The sequence below is a fragment of the Corapipo altera genome, unplaced genomic scaffold (assembly GCF_003945725.1).
Source record: "Corapipo altera isolate COAL_440 unplaced genomic scaffold, ASM394572v1 91, whole genome shotgun sequence".
Classification (NCBI taxonomy): domain Eukaryota; kingdom Metazoa; phylum Chordata; class Aves; order Passeriformes; family Pipridae; genus Corapipo; species Corapipo altera.
The window spans coordinates 1-16,001 of record NW_020885086.1 but is presented as its reverse complement, the minus strand read 5'-3'; the positions used below and the strand labels follow the sequence as shown (position 1 = coordinate 16,001).

General features: G+C 48.1%; 3 protein-coding genes across 3 annotated transcripts; all 3 read left to right on the top strand.

Annotated features, from left to right (window-relative positions):
- Nucleotides 1–3,482: 3,482 nt before the first annotated feature.
- Nucleotides 3,483–3,815, top strand: LOC113960128 (feather keratin 4-like). The gene has a single exon (XM_027669509.1). The coding sequence runs from the start codon at nt 3,486–3,488 to the stop codon at nt 3,813–3,815; it is 330 nt and encodes a 109-aa protein (XP_027525310.1). The 5' UTR covers nt 3,483–3,485.
- Nucleotides 3,816–7,413: 3,598 nt separating this feature from the next.
- Nucleotides 7,414–9,188, top strand: LOC113960151 (feather beta keratin-like). The gene is made up of 2 exons (XM_027669546.1): nt 7,414–7,431; nt 8,454–9,188. Exon 2 carries the CDS (start codon nt 8,471–8,473, stop codon nt 8,819–8,821), a length of 351 nt encoding a protein of 116 aa, XP_027525347.1. The 5' UTR covers nt 7,414–7,431; nt 8,454–8,470; the 3' UTR covers nt 8,822–9,188.
- A 4,516-nt stretch (nt 9,189–13,704) lies between these two features.
- Nucleotides 13,705–15,407, top strand: LOC113960149 (feather keratin B-4-like). Its single transcript, XM_027669544.1, has 2 exons — nt 13,705–13,935; nt 14,744–15,407. The coding sequence occupies exon 2, from the start codon at nt 14,763–14,765 to the stop codon at nt 15,093–15,095; it is 333 nt and encodes a 110-aa protein (XP_027525345.1). The 5' UTR covers nt 13,705–13,935; nt 14,744–14,762; the 3' UTR covers nt 15,096–15,407.
- Nucleotides 15,408–16,001: the final 594 nt, after the last annotated feature.

Here is a 16,001-nt window from a genome sequence, read left to right as displayed (position 1 = left end):
TCTTCCCACACTGACCCCTGATCTTCCCACACTGACCCCTGATCTTCCCACACTGACCCCTGATGCTTTGCAGGATTTTAATCCACTCCTTGGTCTTAATAAAGTGTTGCTGTTGTGGCATCTCCAGTCTTCTGGTGTTTTTTTCCCTTCCCCTCCTATTTTCTTCTGAAACTTTTCCTGGGTGAAATTTATCCCTGAGTGGACCCTCACTGAGCTGAGAAATTTGGGGCTGGAGAAGAGAAGGTGGTGAAGAGACCTCAGAGCCCCTTCCAGGACCTGAAGAGGCTGCAGGGAAGCTGGAGAGGGAAGTTCATCAGGAATTGGGGTGACAGGATAGAGGGGATGGGGTCACACAGAAAGGGGAGAGATTTAGGTTGGATATAGGGAAGGAATTCCTCCCTGGGAGGGTGGGGAGGCCCTGGCACAGGTTGCCCAGGGAAGCTGTGGTTCCCCTCACAGTAAAGATTCTTTTCTAAAGCCTCCTCTCTGCCATTTTGAAGCCATTCCCTGTTGTCCTGTCACTACAAGCTCTTTGCAAACAGTAAATCTCTGCAAGTAAATTGGTTCTGCTAAAATTAAGGACCTGAGATTTAAATGAGATTTGCAGCAGTTGCTCAAAGAGTCAGTTTGAGGAAAAAATTGAAGAGGTTCTCACGTTGTGAAGATTTGGGGCGTTCTAATAACTTACATAAATTATTAAATAATTATTGAAAATATAAATTATTGTAAGTTCTATAAATTACGTTGCAGCAGCTTCAGTTGTCCCTAGTAGTTAAACTGTTGCCAGCAGTGAAATTGCTCCTGGTTTATGTACCAGTCTCACCCTGGCACCAGATGAAAACCCTTCCTCAAAGCTTCTTTCATCCCCAAGACCTGAGGATCATTTGAATGCCTTGTTCCCTCACAAGCCCGACTCCCAAGTCAACACAACGACACGAATTTCAATTCATGGAGTAATTTGTCAGCTCTTGGAGCAATTTGGTGCCTCCCCAGCCTGGCGTGGCAGCACCAGCTCCTTACACAAAGGGCTTTAATTGAGTGTGAAGCTCCATCCCTGGTCCATGAGCTGGGGTTGGTGTCTCCCTCTGAGCACCCAAAGGCTCCCAAGCTTTTGGGTGAACCCCGGGTGCCAATTACCAAACTGGCAGAATATCAATGCAAACATTTCCAGACTGGTAATGAGCCTTTCTTTTTTTTTTTTTTAAATATTATCTGCCCTCCGAGACAAACTGTTTCTGTGCCCAGAGGGAAGAGTGAGGGAAAGGAAGCATTCCTTGGTTATCTCAGATGAAAGGGAGTTGAATTCTTTGGGTGAATGATTTCACCTACTAGAAGGAATTAATTTTTTTAAATATCTAAACAGGCTGTAGATAGTAGAGATTTTGAGGAAAAGCATGAAAAAGACTCTTTCTTCTATAGAAAAAGCTTTTATAAAAAAAGGAGAGAAGAATTTTCTTGCAGAGAAAAGATGAAGATTTTAAGATTTTATAAAAAAAAATCAATATTTGGCTTAAATTTTTCTAGATAAATTATAAAAACATTTAATAAAATAATTCAAGATTTTTAAGTTGCCTACCTGAATTCGTTTGTGAAGCCCTTTGAGTGATCTTGACCCACATACTTGGAGATTAAGTCATTATCCTGGTGATGGGAGCACTGAGGTCTCATCAGGTCCCTCCAACATCGGGGAGCCCAAAACTTTGCATGTTTGGGTTAGAAGTGGTTAGAAAGTGGTGAGAACTTTGAAGTCCTTTGTTCTTCTGCGGCCCAGGCTCTGTTCAAAGCCTCTGTGCAGCTGGAGTTAATTCCTATCTCTGCTGAGGGGCTGAGAGGAGACACCTGATCCCTGGGCTCTGCATATTTTCCATCTCTGTAGGGAATTCCAGCAGGTTGGATTCCAGCCAGGGCTGCTCACTGCTGGCTGGGCAGCAAACCCTGTCCTGAGAAATGGAATGAAGAAGTGCTGGGGGTAATTTCTCCTGACGCTGTCGTTCGGCTCAGACAGAGCCCCTAAACCCCAACATTTGAAGTTCATCCTCAGTGTCCACATTCATGTTTAATTTGTCGTGATAATTGCTGCACATCCTGGCATTTCATGGTGACTTTGGCATGGAAATGATATTAAAATGTGTGTTTGGGTAAAGAATTGCAGGTTTATGAGTGTTTGGATGGGCTGGGTTCATAAAACCGGGCTCAGCCCAAGCAGGAAGGTGTTTTACTGTCCTTGCTCAGCAATTCTCACTGGTTTTAATTTTCTTCAGGCTTTGCAATACTCATGGAAATGTGCTGCTCTTCTCAGCTGCCTGTTTGTGTGGGAAGGGCAAAATTGGGGAATATCTGCTCTGCATCTTGTCCTGTGGCAAAGCTGAGCCCTGGTTTGTGGGCTGAGCCCAGTCACCTCCGAGCTGATTGTTCACCTCCAGCAGCGAAGTCTTGAACAAGGACTAAACATCACCCACACTGCCCTCAAGCAGTGTCTTAATGACTGAAATGGAGCCTAAAATGTCCACTGGCCTCAGGAGGCACCATAATTACCGCCCTAATTCACAGGAGTCACCACAGGCTTCCCAAACAATTTAGTGGGTGCCCAGGGATGAAGATGAAAGGGGTGGGGATGTCACAGGGGGAGGGGGAAAGCAGAACAACACCAAGAGAGATTTGGGAACAAACAACAACAAGAGTCGATGGGTTTGGGGGGGTTTGCATGCAAATCATGGTCCATTAAGGGATCTCATGCATAATAAACATCTCTGGTCTGCAGGCAGCAGGACCGTGCTATAAAAGCCTATAGAACACAAGCCCCTTCCATCCTCTTCTCTTGCCTTATTCTCCCGGGTGAACAGGTAAGTCTGAACCTTCCCAGAGCCCCTTTTAAATGCTAAACTGCCACTTTGATGGCTGCTTTTGTTTTATTTTATTTTTTTTGTTGTTGGTTGTTCTCGGTTCTTCGTAAATATTGCTGGTTTCGTTGTTTTGCCTCCAGGGGAAATTGGAAACTTTGTACCGAAAAGAAAGGGTTTATTTACTTGTGGAGCAGAGCATGAGGAGACAGGACTTGGAGGATTCTGGCAGTGTTATCTCTCAAAACAAGCAGATTTATGCTCCATTTTAGAGGATTTTTAGGACCACTGGGGGAGCTGATGGCCACGAACCTGGTTGGCTTCTGCAGAGGGACCCGGCCAAAGGCTGGGAAACCCCTTTGCTGGTTGGGCTTGGACAAACTTTCCGTGGCTGGCACCACAGTTCAGAGGCCTCACAGAAAATAAGAGAAACCTCTCAAATGTAAAAAATTTAGTGTAAAACACCAGTTCCACCCGTGATTTTTACTGTGACAGGTGGTGTGACAGAGGTGTGACCTCCCCAGCCACCTCCTGTAGGTGCCTGGACATCTCTTACCCTCTTAGGTGACTTCTATGGACTCACTGCAGGTTTTAAAGGGTTTAACTTTCTTGCCTGTATTCCAGCCCTGTCTCTGCCCCAGGAATATGTCCTCCTACGAGCTGTGCTGCCCCAGCCCCTGCGGCCCCACCCCGCTGGCCAACAGCTGCAATGAGCCCTGCGTGAGGCAGTGCCAGGACTCCACGTACCTCATCCAGCCCCCGGCCGTGGTGGTGACCCTGCCCGGGCCCATCCTGAGCTCCTTCCCCCAGAACACGGCCGTGGGCTCCTCGGCCTCGGCCGCCCTGGGCAGCTCCCTCAGCTCCGAGGGGGTTCCCGTCTCCTCGGGGGGCTCCTCGGGATGGGGGCCCTGGGGGTCCACCCGGCCCTCCCGGCGCCCCAACACCTCCAGGAGTGGCTTTGGGGAGCCCTGCTAAGGCAGGGGGAGAAGCAGGAACGACCCCCAGGAATTCTGGAGCACGACCCGGCCACGGTGCCCGGACGTGATGCTGAACACCCCCGGCCCCAGCTGAATTTAGGGGTGGTGGGAGCTTTGCATCTCCTCACGTCAGGCCTTTGCTTGTCTTATTCTCTGATCCTTCGTGTTTCTGATGAAATATTTTGGTTGTTTCTGCTGCTGTAAAAATGGGGCTTTTTTTTGTCCCAGTTCAGGGCAGCACCGAGAAAACAAACCCAGGATGAAAAGCCATATTAGCTCTTGTCTTGAATCCTAGAAATGTCAACTTACACTTTGTGCTTTTTTATTCTGCTTTTTTTTGCTCTCATTAAAGTTATGTTGCATCACAACCCAAGTCTCTTGCTGTTTATTTGAAAAACTTTGCAATCTTTTAGCAAAAATCTCGCTTTTTGCAGAATTTTCACTGAAGTTTATTCTGAGCATGAAATCCTTTCTCTTCCTCCTGGGCTGGAAAAGTGAGGGAGGGACGTGTGTCAGTCCTGGGTCTGGAGCTCCAAACAAGGAGCTGATCTGGCCCTTCCTAAATGACCAATGGGAGTAAATTTAAATCAGGAACCTGGGACACAACTGTAGCCGAATGCAGGTGAGTTGATATCTCCTGGAGCACCTGGCAGGAAGAAATGACCTGTGCAGAGGGTTTCTCCCAGTTGTTGCAGGCACAGCCCTGCTCCGAGGGGATGGAATAAATCCCACATTCCTCAGCCTCCGTGGCACCAAGACATTGCTCTCCCAGTGAGGTGGATCTCACACCCAGCACTAATTGCACTCTCCCAATTTGAAACATAATTAAAAATCTGCATTTCAAAAAAAAAAAATCCCTCAAACGGGTTTGAGAAATAAAGAAAACCTGCCCGTTTTGGGTGTGTTGTTTTGCAGAGGTTCTGGTGACTAAATAACTTCTTCCCTCGAGCAGAAATGAATTTTTGGTGTTGTTTTCCAGCTCTGTTCCCAGCAGAATTCCAGCACAATGACCACACCACTCCTGGTTCTTCACAGGAACACTCCAGGTGTTCATCCAGGAGTGAGCCACGTTTATTTTTTGACAAAAAAGGGAAATTATAAACTAAGATGCCAAACCAAACCTCAAACTTGAGTGATTTTACAGTTCTTTACAGCAGCATTTGAATTACATCAGCAATGAGACGAGCTCCTTTCAGGTACCTCGGGGAGGACACAAATGCCTGCGCTGGAACACCTTTGCCCTGGGGGGAGTTATTTGAGCAGCACAAGTGGGGAAGAGCAAATCACAGGCTCTGCCTGCACCAGGAACCCTCTGGGATCACAGGGACACCTAATTCTTTGTAATGAGCTAATTAATTACGATTCAGAACGAACTGCAGGGGACACTCCTGCCAGGGAAGCTCCTCCACACGGGGATTTTGGGGTCACTTTTGTGCCTGGAGACTTCCCACAGGGATCACTGTGAGTAAAACCCCACTGCAATTTTGATGAAGAATCTTCTTCTTTTTCAGAAGTTTAGTCACTCTCAGGTGTCTCAGGAGGATGTTCTCACATTATGCAAGAAGGTTCAATTATAATCTGAATACACAGGTCTGTCCTTGATTATAAAAGTCTGTGAACTTCTAATTCACTCACTTTAATTCCTCTCAAAGCTGAGGCCATTAAAGCCATTCTGACTGTACAATGCAGTGGCTGGAGTTGGGACAATGTTTATTGTAATCATTCTCAAGGAAGGTTGAGGAAATCTCTGAAAATGTTGTTGCTGGATTTTTTTATTTTTTTTTTTAAACTCACAGTCAGATTTTAAAGGTGTTTTGTGTTTCCCAAGCAAACCCTGGATGAAGGAAGAATAAAAAAAAATTGATGACAATAAACTGTGGATGCTGTTATGCAAATTAATTCCTCAAATAGCTGCTAGGGAGGAAATTATTTTTGAGACAGGCTGCTAATCCCTCAGAATATGGAGAAGTGCTGAGGAATGGACAGGGCTGGGGAAGCTAACAACAGCCAGGGAAGTTTCTTTGTGAATCCCCTTGAATGATGAGATGGTTTAAACCAAACCTTGAGCTTTTTACACTGAATTTAAAATAAAATAAGCCAGCTGTAATTCCTGCAGCCAGAAACAATAACATAAATTTTACAGCCCAATTACTGCCCTGCTCTCCCAAATCCTAATGACATGTCATTAAACAAGTGATATGGGAATTCAAATGTGGGTCACGTATCTTAAATTTGCACTTAATGTCACACTTTGCATTCTGGCTCTTTAATAAAGCTTCTGATAAACTTTGAAGTTCTCAGGAAGCTCTGACCAAGCCAAACGAGTTTCTGTTCCCAGGGGACCTTCCCAAAGACAGCCCTAATTTGGGGCTCATTTGCATGTCTCGGAGAGCAAATCCCCAGGACTGATCCCTGTGTCTGGAACTGCTCGGGGATTTTTCCCCTTCACCATTTATCCTGCAAGTCCCTCTTGGAGAAGAGACTCCAGTTCTTTGTGCTGCTGGAAAGTCACAGAAAAATCAGCTCCAAGGGACACTTTATAGACTTTTGGCAATTCTCCAACTGGGTCCACTGGTCTTTGACACATCAGAGCCAGACACTGCTGGGGAAATGGGTGTTGCAATAAAATAAGGATTATTTAGAAAAGGATTATTTGGAAAAGACCTCTAAGATCTTCAAATCCACCCTCTGCTCCATCCCCACCTTGTCCCCCAGCCCAGAGCACTGAGTGCCATGTCCAGTCCTTCCTTGGACACCTCCAGGGGTGGAAAAACTCTCTAGGAAGGGAAGGATTCTTGGCTGGAACTTCTGCCTCCACAGCTGGGTTTGGCAAAGCTTTACCTGCTGCAAAACTCCTCCTTGGGAACAAATCTCACCAAGCAAAGCAACCCTTCTACAGCTGCTGATATTTGAGCTCTGAGATGAGAATAAAAGTGGATTTTTTTCCCCTGAAGAACTCCAAAGAGATCAGGCCCAGGATTAGAGACCCAGGAAAGGTTTTGGGGGCTGTATCTGGGTGAAAACTGTGTGTGTTCTTGGCAATCTGCCTGTAAAATTCTGGCTCTCTTTTCCTTTCCTTCAAAGGAGGAATTTCTTGCTGGTGAGGCCTTGGCAGGGGCTGCCCAGGGAGGTGGGGAGTGCCCAGCCCTGGAGGTGTCCAAGGAAGGACTGGCCCAAAACCCATGGATTCGCTTCCAAAAGCAGCAATTGATGTTTTCCCCCGGGATTTACCTGGCAGAGGAGGGGACCAGGGACTGCATTATGCAAATGATGCTTAATCTCCTCTAATGACCCCAAGCAGACCCAAGAGGGTTTTGAAGGCAGAACAAATCCTTCTGAATTAATCATTCCACTGTTCCCAGGAATTAGGCTGGCCCAGAATATTTCAAGATGAAACAATCTTGTGGTCAGATATACATGCCACAAGATAAGGAAGTGAAGGAGTAATAAACACAAATACTGAGGCAAAAAAACATGTAATCAGTAGTGGCTCATAAATCACTTCATGCACAAAGAGTGGCCCAAGTTGTTGGGCAACTTAAGGCTCAGTATAAAAACCTGAGCAACTCCAGGCTCTACCAGACATTTCTCTTGCCTTCTTTGCTGTGAACAAGGTAAGTCTGAAGCCATTTTTTCTCTCTTTATACAGCAAACTATTGCCTTGATGGTTTTGTAGCTTTTCCTCACTCATTTTGTGGCAAATTCAGCTTTTTTTTTCTCTGAGGGAGGAAGGGGTTTTGATATTAAAAAAGTACATTTTTCTATTTCATATGTTGGTGGTGAGTCATAATAATCATTAATATGCCAATGAGCCACATTCACCATTTAGGGCTGTTTATCAAATTTGGGACCCAAACAAGTTTTCAGGTCCTGCAGGTTCACATGAAATATCTCTCATGAGTTCTTGGGTGTGTTCAGGGTGGTGTGACCAAGTTCCACACAGACCAAGTGTGGAGGGTTCAGCAGATCAGCAGAACAGAATCCCAGAATGTGCTGAGCTGGAAGGGACCCACAAAGACCATCGAGTCCAGCTCCTGGTCCTGCACAGGACCATCCCCAGGAGTCACACCCTGTGCCCCAGAGGATCATCCAAACCCTCCTGGAGCTCTGGCAGCCTTGGGGCTGTGCCCACTGCCCTGGGGAGCCTGGGCAGTGCCCAACCACCCTCTGGGGGAAGAACCTTTTTCTGAGATCCAACCTGACCCTGCCCTGACACAGCTCCAGCCCTTCCCTGGGTCCTGTCCCTGCTCACACAGAGCAGAGCTCAGTCCCTGCCCCTCCTCTGCCCCTGCCCAGGCACTTGGAACTGCAGTGAGGTCTCCCCTCAGTCTCCTCTGCTCCAGCTGAACACACCCAGTGCCCTCAGTGCCCTCACACAGCTTCAAATCAAAGCCTTCCCCATCTCTTTTCCCTCTGTTTGGATGATCTGTAAGGGCTCCATCTCTTTCCTATGTTATGGTGCCCATTAAGAACTTGGGTTCCTCCTCAAACTGCTCCTCACTCAGCTCCTGGAGGGATCCCTGTTCTGGTCACAGTGCAGGAGCAGCACAACTCAGCTCTGCCCTGTGTTTCAGCAGCACAACTCAGCTCTGCCCTGTGTTTCAGCAGCACAGCTCACCTCTGCCCTGTGTTTCAGGTCCTGCACCCTCAGCCATGTCCTGCTATGACCTGTGTCCCCCCGGCTCCTGCGGCCCCACCCCGCTGGCCAACAGCTGCAGCGAGCCCTGCGTGAGGCAGTGCCAGGACTCCACCGTGCTCATCCAGCCCTCGCCCGTGGTGGTGACCCTGCCCGGGCCCATCCTGAGCTCCTTCCCCCAGAACACCACCGTGGGCTCCTCGGCCTCGGCCGCCGTGGGCAGCGCCCTGAGCGCCGGGGGGGTTCCCATCAACTCCGGGGGCTCCCTGGGACTGGGGGCCTTTGGCTACCCCGGGCTGGGCGGTGGCTACAACCGGCCCTCCCGGCGCTCCAGCACCTTCCGCGGGGGCTTCTACGGGCCCTGGTAACGCTCTCCAGGAGGGAAAAGGCGGGAAGGAATCACCAGGAATTCTAAAGCACGACCTGACCCCGGCCTGAGCTCACGGCCACGGTTTGCAGACGTGATGTTGGACACCCACGACTTCCCCCGGAGCCGCTGGAGCTGTGGGAGCTTTGCACCTCCTCCAACCAGGCCTTCGCTTGTCTTTTGTTGTGCTTTACTTGGTATTTCTGATCAAATGTCTTGTCCTGCTTTTGTGTCTGTGTTTGATAACAGGGAAAACACGGAATTGTTAGGAATTGTCCTGCATGGCTGATTTAGTGCAGTTCACCAATGAAGAAGGAAGATTTCAGGTTGCTGAGTGTGTCACTGTGAGAGGGATGAATGAGTGGGTTCTGTCCTCACTGGACCATAGAAAAGTGTTCCTTACCTTTATATTCCATTCCCCAGCCTCATTAAATTTGTGCTGCATCCTACTCTGAGTCTGTCTGTCCTTCCTTCTTCCCCAGCCCCTCATGCCCATTGCCAAAACACAAAGAGTCAGATTTCAGTCGTGGAAGAAGATTTTTCTTTTGTCTGTACATTTTAATTCAAGTCTGAGACTCCTTATCAAAGAGTTGGCCTTCACCTGCAATGGGTTGAGACAGAAACAGGTGATTTCTAAAGATGAGATGCTTGGGAAGATCCCTTTAAAAGCAGGAAGAGAAGTTGGTCAGGGAAAGGGTGGTGGGAGGGCTGGGGATCCTTCTGAGTTCAGCCTGAGCTTTTTGGTGGGTGCAGCACCTTTTGGCAGCTGAGCTCAGACCCTGGTAAGTCTGGGAGGGGAAGAGGAGAGGGATGTGCAGTGTTCTCACAAGGGAATTGGCCTTGGGAATTTGCTGGCCTGGGAAGCACGTCTGGGAGAAAGAGATTAAAGGACTAAATCTGGAAGATTTTTAAGTTCTAACCCTTTTTCAGTGTGTCTTTATAACCTGTCTCCTATTTGCTGTGCCTGGCAAAGCTGAGCTTTATCAGGCATTGCTTTGTTCCAGCCTGACTGTGCTGGAATAAAGGTTTGGAGACTGGGAGCTTTGGTCCCTGAAGGAAGAAGGTTTGGAAAAGCTTCACCTGAAGGCTCTGGGTGACTCACTGTCCTGTCAGCCCAAACAACTCCAGCCTGAGCTCTATAAAATGTCTTGCTTGGAGTCTTTGTCTGTGTCTGTCCAGACTGATGCTGAGCTGTAATTAAAGCCAGGGAAAGCTGTTGATGAAGTTGCATTGACTGCACTTATTAGTGGAACTAAATTAAAGGAGGTGAAGGAAGACCATGAAAGAATTAATAATTTTAAGGAGCAGGTTTTCTTAATAAACAACAGAAGCAAATGGAAAGTTTGATGTTCTAATACAGGACAAGGTTGGTCTGAATTAAATGTGTAATATATTTTTTGCCATCTCAACTGAAGTTATTGCTTGATCAAAGGTGATGAATTCCAAGGACGTCAATGGCTGCAAAGAGTTCTGAGTAAGGCACTGCAGTGAAAGTGTCTTTAATGCATTCAGGTGGATATTTCTCATGACCAAGTGCATTTTTCTGCTCTTGCAATTCTCTTCTCATCAGTGGAACCAAACCTCTTCCCAGAGGTAACCCCTGTGAATGCAGGTCCCACCCAAAGCTGGGATGTTTCATTCAGATATTGTGTCAGAAGGGTCTGATTTGCAGCTCACCTCAAAATGAAAAGCAAAGACAATCCTCAAGCACCATTTCCCCCCTTCAGTGCTGTCCCAGACTGCCTTTTTAGGTTAAAATTTGGTGTAGCAACCCGTAAAGAGCACAGTCCCAAAGCAGCATAAAACAGGGCCTGGTTTGATCCACGTGCTCTGAACAAAGGTCTGTCACTGTCTTCTTTCTCTTGTTTTATCAACTTGCATCTGCCAATATCCATCCCTGAATCATGGGATGGTTTGGGCTGGAAAGGATTGGAAAGGCCACGTAAAGTCCATGGCAGGGACACCTTCCACTATCCCAGGTTATTCCAACCTGGCCTTGGACACTCCCAGGGCTGGGGCAGCCACAGCTCCTCTGGGCAGCCTGTGCTGGGACCTCCCCACCCTCCCAGGGGAGAGTTTCTCTCAAAGAGCTGAAAAAAGTTGGTCCCATGGAAAAGAAGTGACAGGAGCTGTTTTTGCAGGACCCTGAAGTATTTTCTACTCCTGTCAGTGTAAAGGTATTTCCATTCCAAATTCTGCAGGGGGATAGAACTGCAAAATATAATCACATAAAAAATGCAATCTAATTACAACCCACCAGACTCTGGAGGCAGAAGTGCAGTGTCTGCTGCGTGCACAGGGAGGAGGGAAGAGGCTTTTACAGCTCCCTCAGGCTGCCTGGGGGATCTGAGCCATCCCTGCACATTCACCAACCAGCCCCTGCCTGAATTGTGGCTCTGATTTGCATTTGGGCTCCCAGGAGTGAAATTGGGTTGTTTGCTGTTTGTGTTGATTGCCTGGACTTCTCCTGGCCATGGAGGGAAACCACCATCCACGGGGCCCCTTTCATCTCTCTGCTTTGCATCTCCTGAATATTCCTGACTCCATTCTGCTGACTCCACCTTCCAAAATGGCCAGGAGTCAAAATCCAATTTGCTTAGGAATTTTGTCTGCTCTTTGGCACTTTGGTCACAACTTGGGAGCACCACCTGCTGTCACAGCAGGAGCTTCAATTGGAGTCCTGAGTGTGCAGTTCCATCCCTGATAAGTGACCGTGAGATTTGGGATCACTGACCTGTCTAATATTCCAGTGAGCAATATCCCAAAGCTTTCAGCTCCTGGGATGAGAGGACTGAGCCAGCCAGACTAGCTGGACACACAACTACCTTCAGAAATGGACTTATGACTCCTTTTATCATCTTTGTCCCTTTTGATGAGTTGGTTTTCAAAGCCACAACTTCATCATATCAAGAGATTGTTATTAAGGAATGTCAGAGAATGGTTTGAGTGGAAGGGACCTTAAAAATCATCTCATTTCACCCCCTGCCATGGGCAGGGACACCTTCTACTCTCCCAGTTTTCTCCAGCCTGGCCTTGGACACTTCCAGGGATCCAGGGGCAGCCACAGTTTCTCTGGGCAACCTGTGCCAGGGCCTCCCCACCCTCACAGGGAAGGATTTCTTCCCAATATCCATCTAACCCTTCCCTCTGTCACTCTGAACCATCCCCCTTGTCCTGCCACTCCAGGCCCTTGTCCAAAGTCTCTCCCCACATTCCTTGGAGCCCCTTCAGGTCCTGGAAGGCCACAGTCAGGTCAACCCAAAGCTTCTCTTCTCCAGGCTGAACAATCCCAATTTTCCCAGCCTTTCCTCCCAGCAGAGCTGCTCCATCCCTCTGCTCAGCTCCTCTGGAGTGGCTCCAGCAGCTCCAGGTGCTCCCTGGGCTGTTCCCCAGCTCTGCTGGGGGGTCTCAGCTGGGCACAGTCCCCCCCTGCCCACACTGGGGGATCAGCCCAGGATGTTTTTTTCCCCATTTGGGTGCCACAGTGGCTGTCTGTGTGTAAGAGCACTGGGACAACTCTGGGAGATCCCCAGGACAGGAGAACTTCAGTCCATGTCAGAGATGGGGATCATCACTTTTGGGGATACCCAGTGACTCAGGAGTGGAACTGGGTTTTTTGACAGGTGACTTTGTGCAAACACTGCTTTGCATCTCGGGTATAAAATGGAGGGACTCGAGTTTCTGGGGAAGTCTGTGACATTCCTGAGTGATCTTGGTCACCCATTTCAAAGCTGGTCATGTTCAAAGGGTGTCCCATCCTGCCCACTGGCTGATAACTCCCCATCTGCATGTCTGAGGGTTTGGGAACTTGGAAGACTTTTGTTCTTCAAAAGTGCACAACCAGTACTTATTTCCCAGGAGATGTTCAGGGAGATACTCCCAGTTCAGGGGTTGCTTTGCATGTCTCTGCCTCGGTGATTTAAACATGAGGAGAGCTTGGAATACTGATCCCTGCCCTCGAGTCTGCTTGGGCATTGCCTGCAATTACTTTTGAATCTCGAAATTGCCTTTGAAAAGGAAATGGGATCGTTGCACCTTGCGATGCTCTGGGAGACATGCAAAGGGAAAGCGACAGAATTCGCTTTCAAAGGGACAAAAAGAACATTACAAACTTCTGTGAGTGACTGCTGATGATTGGGGGAACAACTTTGCATAATAGTGCAAGGCCCAGTAGGGGAAAGTAATAATTTAATGGCAAATGTAAAACTGTTTGGCGTCTTTAATGACCCCAAAGCTGAGCCTGTGCAAGACTTTGAGTGTCTCTGACCAGCCTAAAATTCACAGGCATCCCCCATCTGACCTGGATTGTTTTCCTGGGGTTTGATGTAGGAAGTTAAACTGCAGACTGTCAGATGAAGGACTTGGACACTCAGTTCCCAAATTGAAGAGCTGTGTCTCAAATTCCTTCATGGAAGTGGTTAAATATTAAATGAGTAGATCACATGCTGCTGATACTCTTTCATCCTGTCTCCTGAGTTAAGAAAATAAAATATGTTCCCTTTAAATAGTCTATTTCCCAGTACCTTTGAGACTGGTGAAGTCTAATCAGCTCTAAGTGCTTTGTGTAACAATTTTATTTCCTATATCTGTGTGGCTCTCTGGCTGTTTGAGGGGAATTTGGCAAACCCACAGTCCAATTCTGAGGCAGAAATAGGAATTTCTGGCCTTCTCAGAGTGAAATGTGTCAAAAACTTCTGCTCCCCATGAAGGGGGAAGGGGGATTTCACAGGGAAGTTCCCATCCATCTTTCCTAGCAGATTTATTCATCTGTGCCATCGGTCCTTGGGATGCAAAATAATTTCTTCAGTAGCTCAGATGAATCAGTTCATCTGAGCAGGAATGAACTGAGCTCCCAAGATCTGAAGATAAAAGAAACCTCTCGAGTGGAATGCAAACATTACAGGGAGGAAATTAAACCAAGGCAGGAAATCCAAACAGTGAGGAAAAAGTAAATCACCAGCCAGGAGGATTTTGCATCTGAGAAGTCTTTGGTAATTGGCTGGTAAATGGCACAAATTATGCCTTAGATCCTCAGGCTCTCTGGGCCGGAGTATAAAAGGCAGCACAGTCAGAGGAGCTTCATCCACTTCTGCTTTATTCTCCTCGGTAGAAAGGGTAAGTCTTGATTTGTTTCCTATTTTTTAAAGTTGCCTTCATTGTATTTTATTTTTACACCCTCTTTGTAGCTCTGTGTGGGGGGGAACACCAAGCAGCTTTTTTTTCCGGGAGAAGGTTGTTGTTCCGTGAAGGTGGAGGTGGTTGGATGCAGGATTTCAGCCTCATTTTTTGTTTATGTCACCAAATAATTCAGTTCCAAAACGTTCCAATCTCTGCCTGTTATTGCTCAGGAATTGGAGGTGGATGTGGTGAATCTGTGCAGAGATTTTGGCTCTCAGGACAGAACCCCAGAGTAGCTGGGGTTGGAAGGGACCTCTGGAGACCCTCCAGTCCAGGGCAGGGTCACCCAGAGCAGGTAACACAGGAGCGTGTCCAGGTGGGTCTGGAATATTTCCTGGGCACCCAGTGCCAGGGCCTCCCCACCCTCACAGGGCAGTTTGTACTCCTCACTTTTGCTCGCTGAGGAAATCTCAATTTTTCTCTCTATTTTGGGGCAGAGTTTCCCCCTCCCTTTTCTGACAGATCATAAGCCCTGTCCCCCACTTGCCCACCCAGGGCTGGAGGATCCTGGAGGAGCATGGTGGGAATGAGCTGTCAAAGGCTGCTCAGGGGAGGCAGAGCTGCCCCTCGAGCTGTTCTGTGTCATGTGCAGGAGTCTGACCTTCAATGAAGCCTCCTTTCAATCCAAGACTAACCCATTATTCCCTTCTCCACGTCCTCTTTCACTCTCCCTCACGTCAGCAGCTTAACTACACGGCTCTAACCACAAATTCCTCCTTGTGTTCTCTCCCTTGCTGTGCTGCAGCCCCGGTGACACCCCAGCCATGTCCTGCTATGACCTGTGTCCCCCCGGCTCCTGCGGCCCCACCCCGCTGGCCAACAGCTGCAACGAGCCCTGCGTGAGGCAGTGCCAGGACTCCACGTACGTCATCCAGCCCTCGCCCGTGGTGGTGACCCTGCCCGGGCCCATCCTGAGCTCCTTCCCCCAGAACACGGCCGTGGGCTCCTCGGCCTCGGCCGCCGTGGGAGACGCTCTGAGCGCCGGGGGGGTTCCCATCAACTCCGGGGGCTCCTCGGGGCTGGGAGGCCTCGGTTATTCGGGGCTGGGGGGTCTCTACGGGAGGTCCTATCGCCGCTCCAACCGCTGCGGGCCCTGAGGAGGCCTCGGGAGCGGCCCCGGAGGAACCGCCCGGAGACGAGAATCACGACCCGGCTGCAGGACTGAGTTGGTGACCACGGCTTGCTGACCCCCCTCAGCTTCCCCCTGAGCTACTGGCACTGCGGGAGCTTGGCACTGCTGGTTTGAGGCCTTTCTGTGTTGTCAGGGAGGCGAAAAATGCAATTTTGGTTGTTGCACGTAGGAGCTGGGTGTCCAGCTGTAAAGCGCTGCCTGGAAATGGAGAATTAATTTTATAATTAATTTTATCCATAGAAACCCGACTGCTTTCTTATGCTGTACATTTTTTTATAATGCCACTTCTCGCTCATTAAATATTTGGTGCATCATAATTTGTGTTTGGCAATGTTCTTTCTCTTCCTCTTCTCTGGCAGAAATTTGCCTGTGCATAAATTGTCAGTACCAGGCAGAGCTGCATTTCATTCATACCATGCTAATTACTGATGAGTTAATCAGACATAAGCATTGGCAATGAGCAATATGCTTTTTTTGATAGGGAATATTTTCCCTTTGTCACATCTCTTGAAGTACAATATGAAATAATCATTCATGTCTAACATGCAGTGGGGGGAGAGAGGTGGGAAAGCCACAGCTGTCTTACAATATATATAACATATATAATTTATATATAATTTCATTACATGGTGTTCCAATTCCTCAGAGCTCAGAAAATCCCAGCAACCCCTGGTGTTACTATCATAGTCATTTTTTAGGTTATGAGGAATACTTTGCCATTAACAAAAAATGTGCAGGGAAGAAGTTCCCGGACTCCCTCATCTGAAGAACACCACAACCCCTGGGTCTTTTTGGCTTTGGAGAAACATGGAAAGAGAGACGATTTGGCTGCAGGAAAAGTTTATTGAGCAGGGAGGGTCAGGAGAGAGTG